Source organism: Dendronephthya gigantea, unplaced genomic scaffold, assembly GCF_004324835.1.
Source record: "Dendronephthya gigantea isolate DGI-Jeju-01 unplaced genomic scaffold, DenGig_1.0 000411F, whole genome shotgun sequence".
In the NCBI taxonomy this organism is placed as follows: domain Eukaryota; kingdom Metazoa; phylum Cnidaria; class Anthozoa; order Malacalcyonacea; family Nephtheidae; genus Dendronephthya; species Dendronephthya gigantea.
In genome coordinates this window covers 1-21,295 of record NW_021163421.1, presented here as the reverse complement: position 1 = coordinate 21,295, position 21,295 = coordinate 1, and the positions used below count along the sequence as shown (strand labels likewise).

General features: G+C 37.7%; 1 protein-coding gene, 1 long non-coding RNA gene and 16 other non-coding genes across 18 annotated transcripts; 5 read left to right on the top strand and 13 right to left on the bottom strand.

Annotated features, from left to right (window-relative positions):
- Positions 1-394: 394 nt before the first annotated feature.
- Positions 395-467, bottom strand: Trnaf-gaa. The gene has a single exon. It is a non-coding gene; the product is annotated as a tRNA-Phe (tRNA).
- Positions 468-1,699: 1,232 nt separating this feature from the next.
- On the bottom strand, positions 1,700-1,786 carry Trnay-gua. Its single transcript is given in 2 exon segments — positions 1,700-1,735; positions 1,750-1,786. It is a non-coding gene; the product is annotated as a tRNA-Tyr (tRNA).
- A 178-nt stretch (positions 1,787-1,964) lies between these two features.
- Trnaa-agc lies at positions 1,965-2,037 on the bottom strand. The gene has a single exon. It is a non-coding gene; the product is annotated as a tRNA-Ala (tRNA).
- Positions 2,038-2,289: 252 nt separating this feature from the next.
- Positions 2,290-2,360, top strand: Trnag-gcc. Its single transcript has one exon. It is a non-coding gene; the product is annotated as a tRNA-Gly (tRNA).
- A 144-nt stretch (positions 2,361-2,504) lies between these two features.
- Positions 2,505-2,576, top strand: Trnae-uuc. Its single transcript has one exon. It is a non-coding gene; the product is annotated as a tRNA-Glu (tRNA).
- Positions 2,577-2,800: 224 nt separating this feature from the next.
- On the bottom strand, positions 2,801-2,873 carry Trnav-uac. The gene has a single exon. It is a non-coding gene; the product is annotated as a tRNA-Val (tRNA).
- Positions 2,874-7,929: 5,056 nt separating this feature from the next.
- Positions 7,930-8,002, bottom strand: Trnaf-gaa. The gene has a single exon. It is a non-coding gene; the product is annotated as a tRNA-Phe (tRNA).
- Positions 8,003-12,711: 4,709 nt separating this feature from the next.
- LOC114542893 (ATP-dependent DNA helicase RecQ-like) lies at positions 12,712-14,384 on the bottom strand. Its single transcript, XM_028562271.1, has 2 exons — positions 13,863-14,384; positions 12,712-13,738 (listed from the first exon to the last, which is right to left on the bottom strand). Exons 1-2 carry the CDS (start codon positions 14,366-14,368, stop codon positions 12,895-12,897), a joined length of 1,350 nt encoding a protein of 449 aa, XP_028418072.1. The 5' UTR covers positions 14,369-14,384; the 3' UTR covers positions 12,712-12,894.
- Positions 14,385-14,835: 451 nt separating this feature from the next.
- On the bottom strand, positions 14,836-14,908 carry Trnaa-agc. Its single transcript has one exon. It is a non-coding gene; the product is annotated as a tRNA-Ala (tRNA).
- A 251-nt stretch (positions 14,909-15,159) lies between these two features.
- Positions 15,160-15,230, top strand: Trnag-gcc. Its single transcript has one exon. It is a non-coding gene; the product is annotated as a tRNA-Gly (tRNA).
- A 400-nt stretch (positions 15,231-15,630) lies between these two features.
- On the bottom strand, positions 15,631-15,703 carry Trnaa-ugc. The gene has a single exon. It is a non-coding gene; the product is annotated as a tRNA-Ala (tRNA).
- Positions 15,704-15,875: 172 nt separating this feature from the next.
- On the bottom strand, positions 15,876-15,948 carry Trnaf-gaa. The gene has a single exon. It is a non-coding gene; the product is annotated as a tRNA-Phe (tRNA).
- A 216-nt stretch (positions 15,949-16,164) lies between these two features.
- Trnay-gua lies at positions 16,165-16,251 on the bottom strand. The gene is given in 2 exon segments: positions 16,165-16,200; positions 16,215-16,251. It is a non-coding gene; the product is annotated as a tRNA-Tyr (tRNA).
- A 718-nt stretch (positions 16,252-16,969) lies between these two features.
- On the top strand, positions 16,970-17,041 carry Trnae-uuc. The gene has a single exon. It is a non-coding gene; the product is annotated as a tRNA-Glu (tRNA).
- Positions 17,042-17,501: 460 nt separating this feature from the next.
- Trnaf-gaa lies at positions 17,502-17,574 on the bottom strand. Its single transcript has one exon. It is a non-coding gene; the product is annotated as a tRNA-Phe (tRNA).
- Positions 17,575-17,790: 216 nt separating this feature from the next.
- Trnay-gua lies at positions 17,791-17,877 on the bottom strand. Its single transcript is given in 2 exon segments — positions 17,791-17,826; positions 17,841-17,877. It is a non-coding gene; the product is annotated as a tRNA-Tyr (tRNA).
- A 503-nt stretch (positions 17,878-18,380) lies between these two features.
- On the top strand, positions 18,381-18,451 carry Trnag-gcc. The gene has a single exon. It is a non-coding gene; the product is annotated as a tRNA-Gly (tRNA).
- Positions 18,452-19,223: 772 nt separating this feature from the next.
- Positions 19,224-21,240, bottom strand: LOC114542894. The gene is made up of 3 exons (XR_003689810.1): positions 20,903-21,240; positions 19,488-19,712; positions 19,224-19,385 (listed from the first exon to the last, which is right to left on the bottom strand). It is a non-coding gene; the product is annotated as an uncharacterized LOC114542894 (long non-coding RNA).
- Between the last annotated feature and the right edge of the window lie 55 nt (positions 21,241-21,295).

Below are 21,295 nucleotides of genomic sequence, written 5' to 3'. Positions count from 1 at the left end.
CCAGGACACGAACACTGACAAGGATAGGAAGAATCGCCATTCATCGAGCTTGTTAAAAAGAAAATTGATATTTTGAACGAATAAAGTTGTGTCGCATTTTCGAGAATTTAATGTGCTTCTAATTGATTGAATCCCTAGGTAAAAAAATTTGGAGGATGCGGGCATCGATCCCGCTACCTCGCGCATGCAAAGCGCGCGCTCTTACATTTGAGCTAATCCCCCAGAGCCGCCGTAACGCATTGAAATCTATTGTTACAATGACACATATCTATTTTGTTTTTTTTACATTTGATTACCCAAACAAACTATTTGCGAAAACCGCAAAATGAAAGCATTATTTTCAATATATTGCAGACATACCAAGCTAACCGGCAAAGTCTTTCAAATTATTTCCTGCCGAAACCCGGGATTGAACCAGGGACCTTCAGATCTTCAGTCTAACGCTCTCCCACATGAGCTATTTCGGCATACAGCACAAAACGTGAATTCATATTCTTCACGCGTTTTCAATCATTCACCTAGTTCCCTAGCTGCACACAACAACGGAGCATACTGGGCATTTTCAAAATGCCAGGTTGTGATAAATATGCATACATGTATTTAACAAATTTCTACTCCATTGCTAGTCCCCGAGCGGGCGCGGAGCGCCTGCGAGGGTACTAATTCCGCTCGGAGATTAGGAATTACACCCGGAACCCGGTAGAACATAGGCGAATCCAAAGTTGTGCAAATTCTTTGTCATGGACGGTCGACGTTGGGTGGTTTTGTAAGTTATGCGCATGCGCGAGTAACGGCTGGTAATCAACGAACGTTCTGATTGGCTAAGACAGAAAGTTTGTATTTCAATGAGAACGTCAGCAATTTATATTAACTGTCATTTCGTAAACATTTTTGTAAAAGCGTTTCAAAAACTTTGTGCAAAGAAAGTAAAACGAGAAGAAACAAGATATATGAAGCATGACAGATAGCAAAGATGAACGTGGATACGGTCAAGACAAAGCCGTGTAAGAGGAATAATTCATAATCTGCAAACTTATAAATGTTTTCAAAGACAAAGGATACGTGTTTACTTTGTTTATTTCGTATTTGTTTCGCGATAAGAATGAGCCGTATTTGTATACTTTTCAGCTTTATATGCCGTTTATTTGTTAAATTTTTAGCTTTTTATGCAAACGCATAAACCTGTGAAAGGCTATTACACCTTTGCTTTAACTTCAAAAAGTGTTTTTGAAAGTGTAATTTGAATTTTGGTATCAAAAATACACATTATATTTATAAAGTATACTGAAACTTTTAGCCGCCGGCGTTGACTGCAATTACAGAATAAAATAACATTTGAAGTTTTTTCTTTGTCTGTGAAGATTTTGTACTGTTTTAATCGTTTGAAACTTCGATTTTAAACCGTTACTTAATTGCTGGCATGGTATAATGCAGCAAAATTGAACGGGCAATGTTTACACTAGCTTTATGATTATTTTTTTATTGAATGATGGAAACATTAGCTATATAAATATACTCGGTAAAATATAAAGACTGATTTGAGTTTTTTGTCATTTCATAATATAAGTTTAGGTCAGTTAACTCAGGAAATTGTGTACTTGGTTTGAAATAGCGAGGGGTTCCTGCATGCATGTATTTCTAGTATATAAATTTGACTTAGGGAAGTAAAATATTTTTCAAAATCTTTTCCATGGAACTGTCCTTCGAACCGGATTTGAACCAGTGACCTAGGGATGTTTGTTTACTTGTCTACAGTCCCCCGCTCTACCAACTGAGCTATGGAAGGCTGATAACGGCCAGCTTCTTTATTGATCAATCAATATTTGTCATACAATAGTTAATAGAATTTTGATAATATTATTAAAAACTTAGGTATGAATATTATTTTAAAATTTTTACGAAAAACATTCAACGGAAAGCCACGGTTTTTTGAAGCATGATTTGAGATCCAAAGCACAATATTTTGGAGGATGCGGGCGTCGATCCCGCTACCTCGCGCATGCTAAGCGCGCGCTCTACCATTTGAGCTAATCCCCCAATTGCTGCCTTTCCTTAAATCTTTTCCAGCAATTGTTAAAAGATAAATCCCTCTTTACGAAATTAAAAATTGAATTTCTAAGTTTCATTCGTGTAGAATGGCACCTAATTTATAGGTGTAATGCCAACATTTTCTTAAACATGCATCGCAAAATGAACTCCTGTAAAACAAAATACGTTGATTCAAAATATGTTTCATACAGCGGATCCGGAGTAAGGTTATTGCCGAAATTGACTACAATATGTGGCGTTGCGCTGGTGGTTCAGTGGTAGAATTCTCGCCTGCCACGTGGGAGACCGGGGTTCGATTCCCCGCTAGCGCATGAAATTCCCCTCGGATGCATTGTCCTAATCATTAACACCCATCCTGTGGTTTCTCTTTTGCGCTTCCTGTGTCGTACTAAAATCTTCAGAAAAAACGGGTAATTTTAAAATAAAACAATATTGTTACGTAAGGCATAGCAAGTTCCCATGTGGTCTAGTGGCTAGGATCTGGCGTTTTCACCGCCATGGCCCGAGTTCGATTCCCGACGTGGGAAACCCGTTTTTAAAATTATGGCCGGCAAAAAGACATTATGGCAATACGGCAATACAATCAACACTTGAATGAGTATTATTCCAGGACACGAACACTGACAAGGTTAGGAAGAATCGCCATTCATCGAGCTTGGTCAAAAGAAAATTGATATTTTGAACAAATAAAGTTGTGTCACATTTTCGAGAATTTAATGTGTTTTTAATTGATTGAATAGGGAAAAAAATATGGAGGATGCGGGCATCGATCCCGCTACCTCGCGCATGTAAAGCGCGCGCTCTTCCATTTGAGCTAATCCCCCAGAGCCGCGGTAATGCATTGAAATCTATTGTTACAATGACACATATCTATTTTGGTTTTTTTACATTTGATTACCCAAACAAACTATTTGCGAATACCGCAAAATGAAAGCATTATTTTAATATATTTTTTTTTTTTCTTTTTTTTTTTATTAGTTTATTAAAATCGTATCGCAGTACAAACTGAATTACACGATTATCGTTACATAGGGTATTAAATATTGTAAAGTGTTACAGAATATTAATAATTTATAAAATAATCATCAATATAGTCTACATAGGTAGGCCTAATTGAGAAGTTATATACAACGGTAAAATGACTTATTTACATACTTAGCTAGATTAAAATGGAATTTGAATATTGTAGTTCAATATTATTTTTTTAAATATTATACTTAACTGTAACAAAGTTACGAAACCGCTCAGTGCATATAAGCGGTGGAGATCGAATATTGTTTTGATTTCGTAGATAATAATCATGAGCGGGTTCTTGGGATTCTACTTTAACAATAGATTCTAATGGATTACAAAAGTGTGTCTTGGATTCCCTTAACCTATGAACGAACAGTTTGCAAGCCACGTCTCTACGATTTATCAAATTATCAAGTCCTGTAACAACAAGCGCATCAGCATATGACAACGTCGGGTAAATAATTTTGAGAGCACGCCGTTGGATAGATTCAATTTCATCTGACAATGCGGATGACAAGGTAGCCCACGATGGCGATGCATACTCCAGTAGCGAACGGACGAAGGAACAATATACCATGGACAGGTCGGATTGTTTTAAACCAGCTTTCCGTAATTTGCGAAGAGAATATAATCGTGAATTAGCCTTTTTAATTATATAATCAACGTGGGTATTCCATGTAAGATCATTAGACAAATGAACGCCGAGTAACTTGAATGTAGACACAAGCTCTATAGGAACGCCTGCAACGTAGATAGGACTGAAGGAGGTATGGTTATATTTCAAGAAGCTTATAATCATCTCCTTACATTTTTTTGGATTGAGTTCCATTCCTCTTTTCATGGCGAACAGGGAAATCTCATTTACAATTATGGGTAGAAAACTAGGCGAACCCCGCGGAATGATCTCAAAAGCTGTCGAATCGTCTACAAATTTGATACGGCCCTGCCAGTTATTTAGAAGCTGGTTGACGAGAATTGCAAACAAAATGGGTCCAAGTTTGGTACCTTGCGGTAAACCACCATTAGTTTTCTTCCATGAGGAATAGCAATTGTCAATTTTTACACGTTGTTCGCGGCCAGTAAGAAAATCCTTGATCCACCGAACAATAGAAGGATGGACATCGAGACGCTTTAATTCTTCAATTATAATATTATGGTCAACCAGGTCAAAACCTTTTCTAAAATCTGCAAAGAATATTGTAATAGAGCACTGGCCTGACTCGAGAGCTGCTAAGACTGAGTGTAATAGGTAGACCAAGGCATGGGTTGTGGATTTTCTCGGAAGGGAAAATTGTTTAGGGTCCATTTTGTTAGCAACTTGCGACAACAAGGATTTAAGGGTAAAACCTTCTAAAACCTTTGCCACTTGGGATGTTAGAGAAATTGGACGCAGATCGTTCTCGAGGGTTGCTGGGGGTGACACTTTCGGAACTGGAATAACGACAGCACGCTTTAGTTGATGTGGAAAAATTCCTTGTTGTATTGATGAATTGTATATATCAGCCAGAACAGGAGCAAATTCGATAGCAAACATTTTGAGCAGTATATTAGGAATTCTATCTGGTCCTGTGGACTTATTGGTCTTAATCTGACGAAGGGATGACAAAACAATCCCAGGATTGACGAGGAACTGGTGTGGTACGTCGGGGTCGATGGAGCTGGTATCACGTGTAAGCGGGGAAAAGTGAGAGGTAAGGTTGACCAGGAAATCATTAAATGACTCAGCCAGATGTGTTACAGAAGGGTTGTCATCACCTATTAACTGTTGGTGCCATGTATTAGTAGACGACAAACCACCCAAGCTTTTAACTTCTCTCCACCACTTAGATGGATTACCGTCTTTCAGTTTTTCTACTGATTTCCAATAATATTTAGCCCGTGCAATTTTAACATCATGTTGGACTAAATTTCGCCAATATTTAAAGGCTTTCGACGTCTTCCCATATTTGAAAAATGCTTTTTGACGTTTGGATATTGCAACTTTTAAGGCAGGGGTCATCCACTGTTTGTCTGACTTTTTAATTTTAGTTTTCTTAACTGGAAAAAAGTAATCAACTGCGAAAGTAATCATTTCATCAAATTTAGCATACTTTTCTTCACAGTCTGAAGTTGATAAAACATCAGACCAATCGTAAGCAGTAATCCATTGACCAAAAAGTCGTAAATTGCTAACTCTAAGATCCCTTTTCAGCACAGATTTGTTCGCTTGAATAGGTTGTTTATTTAAGTAAGGTTTAATTAGGATGGTGTTATGATCACTAAGACCAAGAGGGGGCAGTTTAGAAACATCCAAGGTAGACTTCTTTGCATTAGTTAGACACCAATCCAATATAGCGTTTTCTCTAGTACCCACGCGTATTATTTGAGAGAGACCTGTTAGCCTCCTAACACGATTAACGTCGAAGCCAGTGCTGGTTGGATTGAAATCACCTGTAATCAAAACAATGGCATCGGGGTGGTCTCTAAGAAATATGTCGACGTTACTTTGGATATGATTGTATAAATCCCAGTTCTCAGATGCACCAGATGATGTCGTGTGGTATATAGCAGCCACAAGAATAATTGAGATGGATCTGGGTAGTCGTTTAGGTCTTAACGACAACCACAAGGATTCAATATTGGGGTTCTCAAACTTTTTAAGTCTCGTACAGGAGATTTCACAGCTGACATAAATACAGACACCGCCACCACTCGAAAATTCACGGTCATTACGAAATAAAAAAAATTAGGTAATAATAAGGCGGAATCAGGTATATTCGGCGACAACCACGTTTCGGTAATACAAATAATATTAGCCTCATTCAATTTCGCAACCTGTTCGAGTTCATCAATTTTAGGGGCTAAGGAACGAGCATTTGATAACAATAGCTTAGGCAAATATAATTTAGACGATTCAACATCCTGTCTTGGGGTGGTGGAAGTAGACATGTTAGGGAGACACATAGTATCATGGGGTGGTGTAGAGCTAGGCATCTTACCATTACCGACCGTGGAGGGTTTTAGTAATGAGGAGGCCTTGTAGGGATTCCCATTAGTGGAAGGGGATGGTAGGGGTAGTCCATACAAGGGTGGAAGATAGGTGGCCTCGTACCGTTGAATGGAGGAAATCCTATTTGCGGTGGAATATATGGGTAGTTCATGTGGGCCCGAAAAAAAGGGGGACTCATTCTTGATGAAGACCAGGTGGGGAAAGATGACATTGGATTAATAGACAGAGGTGCTGTACTATGTGGTTGAGAGAATTTATTGCGCCGATGTGGGTCTAATTGATGGAAAAAATCACACTTTGAACCTTTTAGACAATAGCCTTTTCTGCGAAGGAAGGGACATGGTGTCAAATGTTTCGGTAGGGGAGCAGTAGTGGTAGCCAACTGAGTAGGTACATTTAAGTTGTTTTTTCTAGTTGCGTTGCGACTCGGTATAAACTCAGTAGCCATAGACACACTTTCTTCAGTCGAGTTTGGACTCTCGATTACGTTTTCCAAAAGAGGATCTGGGTTAGTCTGAATTTGTACCGCAGTGTTTTTGATCTTGGGTTCAATAGAATTAGTTGCTTCAATAATTTCTATTGTCTCAAATGTGTTTTGTTCATTATCAGATATATGCAATTCAAATTCGTGAAGCGATTCATGTAGGCTCTTAACAGCGTGAGACTTGTTTTTTCGTTTTGGTTCAATGTAGGACTTCCCGTGAAAATCAGCACAAGTCTCAGCAATGAGATCAACAGTTTCTGACAACGCCTGAATAGCCTCATTACTAGCACTTTGACTCGACTTAAGATCTTTGATATCGCGACAAACATCTACGCATTTGCATAAACAAGGTTGCAGATCGGCCGCCGTCTGACATGAAAAGTCTGAGATATTTGTGTCTTTATTAGTGTCGTTAGGTCTACTTACAGCATTTAAACTTCCCACAATTTTGGAACATATAAGCTGTGTGATATCACTCGCTTCGGGGCCATCTATGTAGAGCAAACATTTAGATCTTCGCCAAGAAATCGAAGTATTAGATGATTTAAATACTTTCTTGTCGCCGCCTGGTTGATCCCATACTCCAATTAACTTTAAGTCTTCAGATACAAACTTCTTTAATAGATCGTATTCTCCCGTCCAGGCAAGACACACATTGTCTGACAACGACATATTACAACTCGATATTACATATATTACATGTACATATTACACATATACAGGGTGTATAAAAAAAAAGGTAATCCAACTTTGGTGCGCTATTGTACGTGAACTACTCATTCTATTAACGAATTTTTTTCACATTCCGAAAGTTTAGGCTTTTAACTATCGAATAACATGTTTTTGATACCAAATGGTGAAAAAATGAGCAAATAGGAGGCCGATAAAAAGTGTTAGTCAAAATCGCATATTTTCACCTCTGAGAGTTGGGACTAAAACCATTGAAAATTAACTCTCTTTGGGATTAATTGAAGAATTTTGCTTTTGAATAAACTAACCGCATATGCATATTAAGTATGAATAAATCACATCAGGAGAACATTCCAAGCAATGCGGCATAAAAGTGATAAAACCAGTGTAAGCTGTGACATGTTCGTGATTAATTGCTCTTTTCTTTTGTTATGCACTGCTTTAATTAGGCTCAAAGGTAAAAATATGCGATTGCGACTAACATTTTTTATCAGCCTCGTATGTGCTCACTTTTTCACCATTTCGTATTAAAAACATGTCATCCGATAGTTAAAATCCTGATCTTTCCGAAAGTGAAAAAAATTCGTTCATAGACTGAGTAGTTCACGTACAATAGCGTGTTGAAGTTGGATTACCTTTTTTTTTATACACCCTGTATTGCAGACATACGAAGCTAACCCGCAAAGTCTTTCAAATTATTTCCTGCCGAAACCCGGGATTGAACCAGGGACCTTCAGATCTTCAGTCTGACGCTGTCCCACCTGAGCTATTTCGGCATACAGCTTAAAACGTGTATTCATATTCTTGAGGCGTTTTCGATCATCCACCTAGTTCACTAGCTGCACACAACAATGGAGCATACCGTGGGCAATTTCAAAATGTCAGGTTGTTATAAATATGCATTCATATATTTAATAAATTTCTACTCCATTGCCAGTATATAAATTTGACTTAGGAAGTAAAATATTTTTCAAAATCTTTTCCATGGAACTGTCCTTCGAACCGGATTTGAACCAGTGACCCAACCTCGTACCCAGGGTCTTTTCTCTGTGCTCACTCTGGGGGGAACACCCGCTGAGAAAAGACCCTGGTATTGTTTGGTCACGTGTCTCCCAGATTCTGGGAGGTTACAAAAAAATTATACAAGGGGCGGGTGGCTGAGTATTATTATGATTTGAGCGAACTTTTGTTCGAAGTTTCGAACTGCGAGTATAATGCGAGTTGAATAATACGGAGATATGAACTCTGTTATATTTGCATTATTAAGCTGTGCATCGCGGCAACATATCAAGTTTCATATCAAATTTCATAAGCAGAAGCACATGTTTCGGGTGACAAAAGCCAAAAAGTCTTTTATCCCGATGGCTTCGAAGGAAACACCGAAAAAAATTTATCGAGCAAGAAATTCTTCGATTGACCCGTTGTCCTGTAGACTTTGTCGATCTATTGGTGACGTGAATCATCGCAAAAATTTATTTAGTACACTAAACGAAGAATTATTGAGGACTGTAGAGCAATTGTGCGGCCATCCGTTGTTGCGAGATCCAAGTTTGCCTCATCTGTTGTGTCGACCATGCGGGCGCAGACTAAACACATTAAAGAATTTCGAGAAGTTGTAAGAAAAACACAGAACGAATTTCGCCAGCAACAACCTTGTGAAACAAGAGTGAAACGGTGCCTAGAAGCCTCACCGTCGGCATCCCAACCACCAAGAACTCGTTTGCACACATCTGGGCCTTCAGCAAGAACTTCGCTCAATTTTGGGGTACAAGTTCCATCTTCTGATAAAGAGGTATTACATGTTGTTAAAGTTGGTCGTGTATATTTACATAAACTCATAAAGCTGCCTCTCAAATTTACATATTGCGTCTTATTAATAATTCATGTAAAATATAAAGAAAACATTGATATAGCTTTGAAATCTTGTGTTATATTACTACAAATGCCGCAAAAAAAATATTGTATGTTTGAACGTGTCGCTATTTAGTAAAACCGCGTTTGATTTGTTAAGAATATAACTGCGTTGGATGAAAATATTAAACGAGGCGAACAGAGAACTGATTAATATTGCCCGTAAAGACGAGCCATCCGTGCTAAGGAATGGAACATACGCAGGATTAAGTCAGTCAAACTGGATGACAGAAGTGGTAAATGAGCTCTCGACGAGGTGTCCTAATGTTGCAAAAATATTGTCAAGTTTGCTCGATTGTTCTATTTTGGATGCAGGAAATAAACTACCGCCAATTTCCCTAATTTACGGCATTATCATGTTTGTGAGATGTCATCACTTGAGCCGCATTCAAAGAATCAACACCATTCTCTGACAGAAGGGAAAGCAACTAAAAATGTATGTTCTTTTAAATCCATATTTATAATTTGAAGTTTGTTTGATTAATAGTTAGCACAATAGTCATACCGCAAGGTTTTTAACTTTTTGTAGGTTTGATTATTTAGATCTTTGAATTTCTAACTGTGCTGTTACTATTAAAACCCAATCATAGACAAATTGTCATGCATAATGCATTCCTTTTATTCAGCTTATGTTCACATAGAAGTGATTATTATGAATGCTATTTGTTATTACTGGTTGTGTTAATCAAGCTACAACTATCATACTTATATTGGTAAAAACCTTGTATTATTTTGATGTTTATCCTCTGAAACTTTGAAAAAATGCATTTGAATTTTAGCTGAAATTTTTTTAATTACCAGGTAGTGAAAATATTTATTACGATTCATGCCATCAGGGATACATATTTATACATGTTAATCTACTTACTTTTAGTTGATTGATCGATTCAACAAATATGGGCTCTGTTTGAGTTTTTCTAACAAATATGTTGTGCTTGACGATATTGGGAAACATTTTTTGGATCGTGCTGTCGAGTTGGTCAAATCTGGGATGAAATTTGTCTATGTGGTTGATAACATAGATTGGGAAGAGAAAGTGCATGACATGAGAGCAGACCATCAAAACAAGAGTGTGCATGCATGTGCAACTAGCATGGTGTTTCAACAGAGTGCCAAGTGACCACTTACCTGACAATGGTCCACAGAAAGATATCGCAACTTGCAATTTTCGTGAAATTGTTTCATTGTCAGATGCAGAAATGACAACAATTCGGAATCGGTATAAAGTATTCATTGCGAGAATCCTGGTTCAAAAGTTCACTGAACTATTTGGTTTAAAGTCCTACATTCCAGAGGATCTTGTACTTCATGAAAATTCTGAGAAGACAGCTTTGAAATCCGAAATTATGACCCTTCCAGTTCTCATGAAGGATGAAAAAAAGTACAGTGACTGTGTGGATGTTTTGGATCAATTGGAGCAATGGACAGAGGATGTGTGCAAAGCTAGTGGCATATACAACTTTGATCAATCTCCATCTACAGCTTCCCATCCTATTGTTCAGGTGCCCACACGCCCAGATCAACCACGATCACATATTCCACCAGTTGGTTCCCAAACTGATCCTTTAGAAGGTGTGAAAATTCCCTGTTTTGGTGATGAGTTGACCCGAGTAAGGTTTGCTGGAGCACGAGATCTTCGCTCTGGATGCCATACACCCAAACAACGACTGGATCATTTGTACCCGTATCGCATTGTTGGATGGCATGCTAAAAGAAGTTTCTTAAAGGTAAATTCTTGGTCATGGATATGATTTTTCTGTTACAAAATTGTGTTATGTTACTCTTTTATATCATTGACACTACCAGCAGTTGTTTATAATCCTGAAAGGTTTTAAAATACATGTTGAACAAATTTATTTGTTTTTAACATATAAAAACCTCGAAAAAAGCAATCTCAGGTTTTTCAGGAAGAATTAACCAAAGCTAGATTTGATTTTTCTGGTTGCATGAAGACATCATGTCTTATGATTGATTTATGGTGAATTTTTCAAAAAAATAGGGTCCAATATTGGATCTTGTTACCACACCTACTACCTGTTACAATACTATTACATTGATATCTTGCATCTTGCCCTAATACTACATAGAACATAAAGTTAAATAAAACTTGCATTATATTTGTAGTCTGTCTTCAAAAGACTCTACAAGAACTCTGGAAGAGAAGCAGGTACCATTAGATACTTCCGAGAGGTACTCAACAGGAGAAATGTTACAGTCGATATAAAACATTATGAAGACTGTGAGCAGCTGTTCATGAGTGTTGGCAATTGCTATCTTGTTGAAGCATTGCTAGAGTTCTTCAAGATGGAAAATGTAAACGATTCTCCAAAGGAAAATAATCCATTGCCTGATCAAGAGGATTTGAGTGAAGAAGAAAAAAAAACCCACCTAATGACTGTCTTAGACAAGTTCTTGGATGAGTATGTTTTCCAAGACACTTCATGCAGCGATGTTGACAGTTTAGAGGAAAATACCTCAGACAACAACTCATCAGATGGCATTTTTAATTATTCTGTCAATCTTCTTCGATCCTTCATGGTTCTATTTGATTGCAAAGATGCAGTGGCATATGGGAATGGAGAACATTTGGCATTAATCCAGAAACAGATGTTGTACTACTTCTCATCTGTTTCTGGATTTAATGTATATGCAATTGAAATGCTAGTTACCACCATCCAGAATGAAGTTTTACTCTCACCTGCTGAGTCACATCTGTGTAAATGGGCTGCACTAGTCAACTGGAAGGGAGGTGGTGGTAAAAACATTGAAATAGACCTGTTGCAAGAGAACCGGAACAGGGACATGAAGGGGCTAATTAGTTTGATGGGAGCAAACAAGACAAAGAAGGCCATCGAAAGGATGAGCAAGGCAGCTGGAGGAATCCGTAAGATTGTAGATGTTTTTGAAAACCAAGCTTCCATTAAACAAAAATCATCAGCTCACTCGCACAAGTCCTCATTGGAAGATGAAAAAAAAGTTCTTGCTGATTTGCGCAAATTGAAGCCATTTTCGTATGTTCAAGGAAGATCACATACAACATTTGCTGGAATTTCATCAAACCCACTTTGTGCTTTTGATGAAGTAAAGTTTTCTGAATGGTTGAAAAGACATCAAAAGAACATTGCATTACATTTTCCTGTTGTCAGTGACTTAGATTCTGACAGAGAAGAAACTGATGAACCAGAAGAAAATCAGAACTCTTAAGGTAGAACTCAGAACACTTTATTTATATATTTATATATATATATATATATATATATATATATATATATATATATTTATAAATATTGTATATATTGTATAGTATTGTATATAGAGTATAGTATTGTATATAGAACCCATGTTTTTATGTTAACAAAAATATAATAGTTTTTTTTGTACACTAGAATAATAATAATTGTATAATTACTATTAATTACTATTAATAATTTCTACAGTATTAGCAATATAAACTACATGTATTGGTGAAAATAAAGTTGCCATTGGGTAATTAAAAAAACAATGCAATAGACACTGCAAAATTGGTTAACAATTTTATTCAATGTTTCAACTAGGTTTCAGTCATCATCAGGCAACTGTAAGTTAGTAAAAAAACCATATAAAAATGTTAACCATCTTTGGAGAGTCTCTTGTTTTGTTCTTTTTAATGCATTGGTAAACTGTATGTAGTTTAGTCAAGATGTTCCTTTCTTAATCAATATGTACATTATGTTTCACAGCACTACATATGTTTTTTATATTTGTTCTTAAATAGGAACTATGAAGTGCAACTAGCACAATCACATTCTTCACCACAAACACTACAACAGAAGTGTTTGGGAGAAAGTGGTTTAATGTACCTTTCATCTGTGTCCATTGATTTCAGCAACATATATCTGAGACATGTGCCTCTGTTTTGACAATAAACTCGAATATCTTCTTGCATCCCCGGTTTGTTTTTTGCAACATCCCGATTATTGTAATATAGGACTGCAGTTGCATGATTTCCATCTCTCCCAGCTCTTCCAGTTTCCTGAACATACGCTTGTATTGTGTATGGTGGAGTGATATGCACAACACTTCTGATGCCTTTGATATCAACACCCATCCCCAAGGCTACTGTTGCAAATACAACCCTGATTGTGCTTCCTGTAGCACATGTCAACTGCTTCAAGACTTCATCCTTCATCTCCTTAGTTTGAGGCGAATGAAACTGTGCAAATAATCTGTTTTCAGGAATTGGTCTGCCTCCCTTGGGATAATATTGATCACATCCCAGAACAAATTCAAACAGTTTATATGCAAACCCACACCACTTCAAGGGGATGTAGATTATTGTCAAAGGATAGCACATCTGCTGTTTTTTCAAACCTTCAGCTATAGGAGTAAGGATTTCTGTGAGAGAATCAATATCTGGTCCAGTTCTGAAATGCTTTTTGTATGTTATGTTCATGCGATCAGGATTGCCAATGATTTCCACACATGATTTTAAGCCCAGGGATTTTTTGATACAATCCCTATCATATCGGTTTGCTGTTGCAGTCATGGCTATGACAGGTACATTTGAAAATGTGGCACACAAGGCACCCAGATTTCCATAATCCACTCTGAAATCTTTACCCCTGATATAAATATAAAACACATTGAAATGATAAATATATACTATGCACTTGAAATTGCAAGACTTGATTTATAGGAGGAAAAGTTTGGTAAAATACAATGTATTTTATGTAATAAAACACTTACCATTCTAAAATGCAATGGGACTCATCAACAACAATAGCACAAACGTTCTTTTGATACACAATGCTTCGCATCAATCTTCGTCCATATAAACAGGAAACAAGCGACTCAGGGTGTGCAAATACAATATTATAATATCCTTCTTCAAGTTTTATTTTGTCATTAAGAGGAAAGTCACAAACAACATCAGATCTAATGCCATCATCTTTGTCTTCCGCATCCTCAGAGTCTTCTGCTGCTACGTTCCTAACGTCGAGGACTGATGCACGAATTATACCCGCATTTAATCGTGAAATCTGGTCTTTCATTAGAGCATTTAAAGGCGACACGACGACGATTATAGAATCAATGTGTTCGGTGTATTTGGCAACACCGTTCTTAGCCGCAAATAACAGAGCAGGAAGCAAGTAAAAAATCAATGATTTACCGTATCCAGTTGGTAAAACCGCAAGAACATCCGAATTAAAAAATACCTTTTCTAAGCAAATCACCTGTTTTGGCTTTAACATGAATTCGCTATACAAACTATTTTGTATTGAAAATTGCAAACACGAAAGGAAAAGCCCGCATTTAGAGTTTGAAAACATGGCGACAATACATATGCATTAACTAGCCCCCCCCAAGGATAAAATTATAATTGGAGACACGTGACCAAACAATACCAGGGTCTTTTCTCAGCGGGTGTTCCCCCCAGAGTGAGCACAGAGAAAAGACCCTGGGTACGAGGTTGCCAGTGACCTAGGGATGTTTGTTTACTTATCTACAGTCCCCCGCTCTACCAACTGTGCTATCGAAAGCTGATAACGGCCGGCTTCTTTATTGATCAATCAATATTTGTCATACAATAGTTAATAGAATTTTGATAATATTATTAAAAACTTAGGTATGAACATTAATTTAAAAATTTTTACGAAAAACATTCAACGGAAAGCCACGGTTTTTTGAAGCATGATTTGAGATCCAAAGCACAATATTTTGGAGGATGCGGGCGTCGATCCCGCTACCACGCGCATGCTAAGCGCGCGCTCTACCATTTGAGCTAATCCCCCCATTGCTGCCTTTCCTTAAATCTTTTCCAGCAATTGTTAAAAGATAAATCCCTCTTTACGAAATTAAAAATTGAATTTCTAAGTTTCATTCGTATAGAATGGCACCTAATTTATAGGTGTAATGCCAACATTTTCTTGAACATGCATCGCAAAATGAACTCCTGTAAAACAAAATACGTTGATTCAAAATATGTTTCATACAGCGGATCCGGAGTAAGGTTATTGCCGAAATTGACTCGGTTTGTGGTGTTGCGCTGGTGGTTCAGTGGTAGAATTCTCGCCTGCCACGCGGGAGACCGGGGTTCGATTCCCCGCCAGCGCATGAAATTCCCCTCGGATACATTGTCCTAATCATTAACATGCACCCATCGTGTGGTTTCTCTTTTGCGCTTGCTGTGTCGTACCAAAATCTTCAGAAAAGAGGGTAATTTTGAAATAAAACGATATTGTTACGTAAGGCAAAGCAAGTTCCCACGTGGTCTAGTGGCTAGGATCTGGCGTGGGAAACCCATTTTTAAAATTATGGCCGGCAAAAAGAGATTATGGCAATACAATCAACACTTGAATGAGTATTATTCCAGGACACGAACACTGACAAGGTTAGGAAGAATCGCCATTCATCGAGCTTGTTAAAAAGAAAATTGATATTTTGAACGAATAAAGTTGTGTCGCATTTTCGAGAATTTAATGTGTTTTTAATTGATTGAATAGGGAAAAAAATATGGAGGATGCGGGCATCGATCCCGCTACCTCGCGCATGCAAAGCGCGCGCTCTTCCATTTGAGCTAATCCCCCAGAGCCGCGGTAACGCATTGAAATCTATTGTTACAATGACACATATCTATTTTTGTTTTTTTACATTTGATTACCCAAACAAACTATTTGCGAAAACCGCAAAATGAAAGCATTATTATCAATATATTGCAGATATACCAAGCTAACCCGCAAAGTCTTTCAAATTAATTCCTGCCGAAACCCGGGATTGAACCAGGGACCTTCACATCTTCAGTCTGACGCTCTCCCACCTGAGCTATTTCGGCATACAGCTTAAAAGGTGTATTCATATTCTTGAGGCGTTTTCGATCATCCACCTAGTTCACTAGCTGCACACAACAATGGAGCATACTGGGCAATTTCAAAATGTCAGGTTGTTATAAATATGCATACATATATTTAATAAATTGCTACTCCATTGCCAGTATATAAATTTGACTTAGGGAAGTAAAATATTTTTCAAAATCTTTTCAATGGAACTGTTCTTCGAACCGGATTTGAACCAGTGACCTAGGGATGTTTGTTTACTTATCTACAGTCCCCCGCTCTACCAATTGAGCTATCGAAGGCTGATAACGGCCAGCTTCTTTATTGATCAATCAATATTTGTCATACAATATTTAATAGAATTTTGATAATATTATTAAAAACTTAGGTATGAATATTATTTTAAAATTTTTACGAAAAACATTCAACGGAAAGCCACGGTTTTTTGAAGCATGATTTGAGATCCAAAGCACAATATTTTGGAGGATGCGGGCGTCGATCCCGTTACCTCGGGCATGCTAAGCGCGCGCTCTACCATTTGAGCTAATCCCCCAATTGCTGCCTTTCCTTAAATCTTTTCCAGCAATTGTTAAAAGATAAATCCCTCTTTACGAAATTAAAAATTGAATTTCTAAGTTTCATTCGTGTAGAATGGCACCTAATTTATAGGTGTAAAGCTAACATTTTCTTGAACATGCATCGCATAATTAACTCCTGTAAAACAAAATACGTTGATTCAAATTATGTTTCATACAGCGGATCCGGAGTAAGCTTATTGCCGAAATTGACAACAATATGTGGTGTTGCGCTGGTGGTTCAGTGGTAGAATTCTCGCCTGCCACCCGGAAGACCCGGGTTCGCTTCCTTGCTAGCGCATGAAATTCCCCTCGGATGCATTGTCCTAATCAATAACACCCATCCTGTGGTTTCTCTTTTGCGCTTGCTGTGTCGTACCAAAATCTTCAGAAAAAACGGGTAATTTTAAAATAAAATTATATTGTTACGTAAGACAAAGCAAGTTCCCATGTGGTCTAGTGGCTAGGATCTGGCGTTTTCACCGCCATGGCCCGGGTTTGATTCCCGGCGTGGGAAACCCGTTTTTATAATTATGGCCGGGAAAAAGAGATTATGGCAATACAATCAACACTTGAATGAGTAATATTCCAGGACACGAACACTTACAAGGTTAGGAAGAATCGCCATTCATCGAGTTTGTTAAAAAGAAAATTGATATTTTGAACGAATAAAGTTGTGTCACATTTTCGAGAATTTAATGTGTTTTTAATTGATTGAATAGGGAAAAAAATATGGAGGATGCGGGCATCGATCCCGCTACCTCGCGCATGCAAAGCGCGCGCTCTTCCATTTGAGCTAATGCCCCAGAGCCGCCGTAATGCATTGAAATCTATTGTTACAATAACACCTATCTATTTTGGTTTTTTATATTTGATAACCCAAACAAACTATTTGCGAAAACCGAAAAATGAAAGCATTATTTTCAAAATATTGCAGACATACCAAGCTAAGCGACAAAGTCTTTCAAATTATTTCCTACCGAAACCCGGGATTGAACCAGGGACCTTCAGATCTTCAGTCTGACGCTCTCCCACCTGAGCTATTTCGGCATACAGCTTAAAACGTGTATTCATATTCTTGAGGCGTTTTCGATCAACCACCTAGTTCACTAGCTGCACACAACAATGGAGCATACTGGGCAATTTCAAAATGTCAGGTTGTTATAAATATGCATTCATATATTTAATAAATTTCTACTCCATTGCCAGTATATAAATTTGACTTAGGGAAGTAAAATATTTTTCAAAATCTTTTCCATGGAACCGTCCTTCGAACCAGATTTGAACCAGTGACCTAGGGATGTTTGTTGACTTATCTACAGTCCCCCGCTCTACCAACTGTGCTATCGAACGCTGATAACGGCCAGCTTCTTTATTGATCAATCAATATTTGTCATACAATAGTTAATAGAATTTTGATAATAATATTAAAAACTTAGGTATGAATATTATTTTTAAAATTTTTACGAAAAACATTCAACTGAAAGCCACGGTTTTTTGAAGCATGATTTGAGATCCAAAGCACAATATTTTGGAGGATGCGGGCGTCGATCCCGCTACCTCTCGCATGCTAAGCGCGCGCTCTACCATTTGAGCTAATCCCCCAATTGCTGCCTTTCCTTAAATCTTTTCCAGCAATTGTTAAAAGATAAATCCCTCTTTACGAAATTAAAAATTGAATTTCTAAGTTTGATTCGTTTAGCATGGCACCTAATTTATAGGTGTAATGCCAACATTTTCTTGAACATGCATCGCAAAATGAACTCCTGTAAAACAAAATACGTTGATTCAAAATATGTTTCATACAGCGGATCCGGAGTAAGGTTATTGCCGAAATTGACTCGGTTTGTGGCGTTGCGCTGGTGGTTCAGTGGTAGAATTCTCGCCTGCCACGCGGGAGACCGGGATTCGATTCCCCGCTAGCGCATGAAATTCCCCTCGGATGCATTATCCTAATCATTAACATGCACCCATAACGTGTTCCAAAAAATTTTGAACATTTCCAAACTTGTAATTTTCCGCATATATTAGCGAAATTAACAAAATTCTGCGGATTTTTAATTTTTTTTTTTTAAAATAGCTTTTTTTGCGGACACAACTCCAATTTCGGAAATCTCCGAATTTCGGAAACCCCTATATCTCAATTTAGAGAGACATATAGGGGTATCCGAATTTCGGAAACTCTATATATCTCAAAGTGAGAGACATATAAGGGTGTCCGAATTTCGGAAACCCCTGTCTCTCAATATAAGAGACATATAAGGGTGTCCGAATTTCGGAAACCCCTGTATCTCAATTCGAGAGAAATATAGGGGTGTCCGAATTTCGGAAACCCTTATATCTCAATGTGAGAGACATATAAGGGTGTCCGAATTTCGGAAACCCCTATATCTCAATGTGAGAGACATATAGGGGTGTCCGAATTTCGGAAACCCTTATATTTCAATGTGGGAGACATATTGGGGTGTCCGAATTTCGGAAACCCTTATATCTCAATGCGAGAGACATATAGGGGTGTCCGAGTTACGCAGTGCATTGTATCTACAATTATTCGGGTTATATTCTCTACGCAAGTCGAATGGGCAATGGTCAAGTGAAACCAATTTAGAAGTATATTTTGTAAATTGCAAAGGAACATTCTGACAATTTAAAAAGTAAGTTGTCTTAATTAAATTTTCATTATTGTATATTTTCGCACGTAGAGCCGGGAATACCCAGCACACAATGAAGATATATAATATATATATAGATTTATAGGTTCTAAAGTTCTTTCAACTTTCGCCTGGCCTCTCGTTCCTCCTCTTCTGTTTTTACCAGAATGAGGCAATTGCGTTTGATCGTGACTGCTGCAACACCGCCAGCTGCAAGAAAAAGATTTGACAAAGATGATAATAAATGTTCAATACTGTACCAGGCGGGAAACGTATTATATTATTTACATATATATAACGTATTATATATACCTTCGGGTAAATCAACATCCAATATCCAGTCACCCGAGTGACTGAACATTTCTACCAGCCGCAAACATGTCTCAAATTCTCTGTTTGCCGAATTGACACAAATGAACTTTGGGACCTTGCCAAACGTGAAGTTGAAGTGTTCTGGCAGAATTCGCCCAGATACCGAAGCATGCATGAAGACAACAAATGCTTCAACAGTCTCGTTCATGCCTGCTAATATATTCCCTACAGAGTGAAAAAGGACATCGATTAACCATTAGCTACAGTATTCTGCTACATGAATTGCGTACACAGTAACATTTTCTGCATTGTTTGGACAGAAGGAGGCCAGCCGCTCTGCTTGTGTTTGTCAACATAAAAGGAAATTGCGAGTGAAATTATACACACTTCAAATTCAAATTAAAGCAAAATGAGTCAACTATAGGTACCCGGCAGGCTACGCTTTTACGTGCATCGAAACCTCTAAAATTTACGTGCATCAAGTGAAGTGCCAAAAATCACGCTTGATTGTGGATATATACTCCACAAACTGGAACAATCAGGAACACACACCACATGGTTGGCGGTTGCCTAACAAATTACTAACTATCATCTGTTTAAATTTATTTTTTACGCCCCTTAATTTACAAAAAACTTTTCAATACTCATGACGTTCCCCTTTTGCCCACAAAAACCTAAATTTGTGTTTTCATGGCATTCACGCATTGCCTGTATGCATATCGCTTAAGCGCAAGGCTATATAAAAGGCATTTATTAATTTATATATAGTACTTTATTGGTATCAAAACAGTCTCGCCGGGACAAGGGTCTTGTATAATAAGGAGAGTGTTTATATACATTGATCACATACATGCAGTGGCGTAGCCAGCCTAAAGATTTTGTCCCGCTATCTATAAATTTCAAGTTATTATAATTATTCCTGCCTTTATAAATTCATTGTTTTCACAGTCAATGAACACCAAAATATTAGCATAGCATGACAAATCGTCGGGCTGCCTACGCTACTGCATACATTCAGCTGCATACTCGTACTTTACTCGTACTACGACACCGACATTGTCATTTTATTCAATCCCTATAAATAATGACATGCCTACTTCGTTTTTTCTCGGGCAAACAGGGATCATATACGAAGCGCCAATGAAACAAAATGAAAACGCAGCGCAAAAATGGAATTTCAGCAGTAACCAAATATAGATAACGACAGTCTCAAGCAATTTGATCACACATATAACTATATATACATGTGCATAGCATGCCTTTAAATAAGGCCTTTATAAATGCTATATTTTTCTTCCAGCCTATAGCTTTGCTCTTAAAAAGGAGGGTTTTTTCTTTCTACCTACTATAAATCCGAGAAGCCTAAAGCTAGCTAATATCAAAAAGGTTTCAAAATATCGAAACTTAATACATACCTTAATTGAGAGGCTTATTATCCTCATTTTTCACGCCGGCAGCACTGATGATACTCGACGCCTGTCTTTGTTAGCGGCTTTCCAGCAACATATACATACGCCTTTCCTTGCCTTACGCGAACCGACCACTTTTTCATTTGTGGCATATCTATATATATAAACTCCCTCTCAAAACTACTGGCATTGACAATTGAAGCTCAATATGTTGGATGTGGGAAGAGCGCGCGTGCGAAGTATATCATATGAACATTACACCTGGTCAAAGCGGTAAACTCAACCAATAACAAAGAAAAGTTTTTTCCGTTGTCAGAGAGTTAATTAATAGGAATATCCTAATCCAATCAGTGGACTGTAAAAAAAACAGGTTGTCAGACAACAAGGAATCGCCTTCGA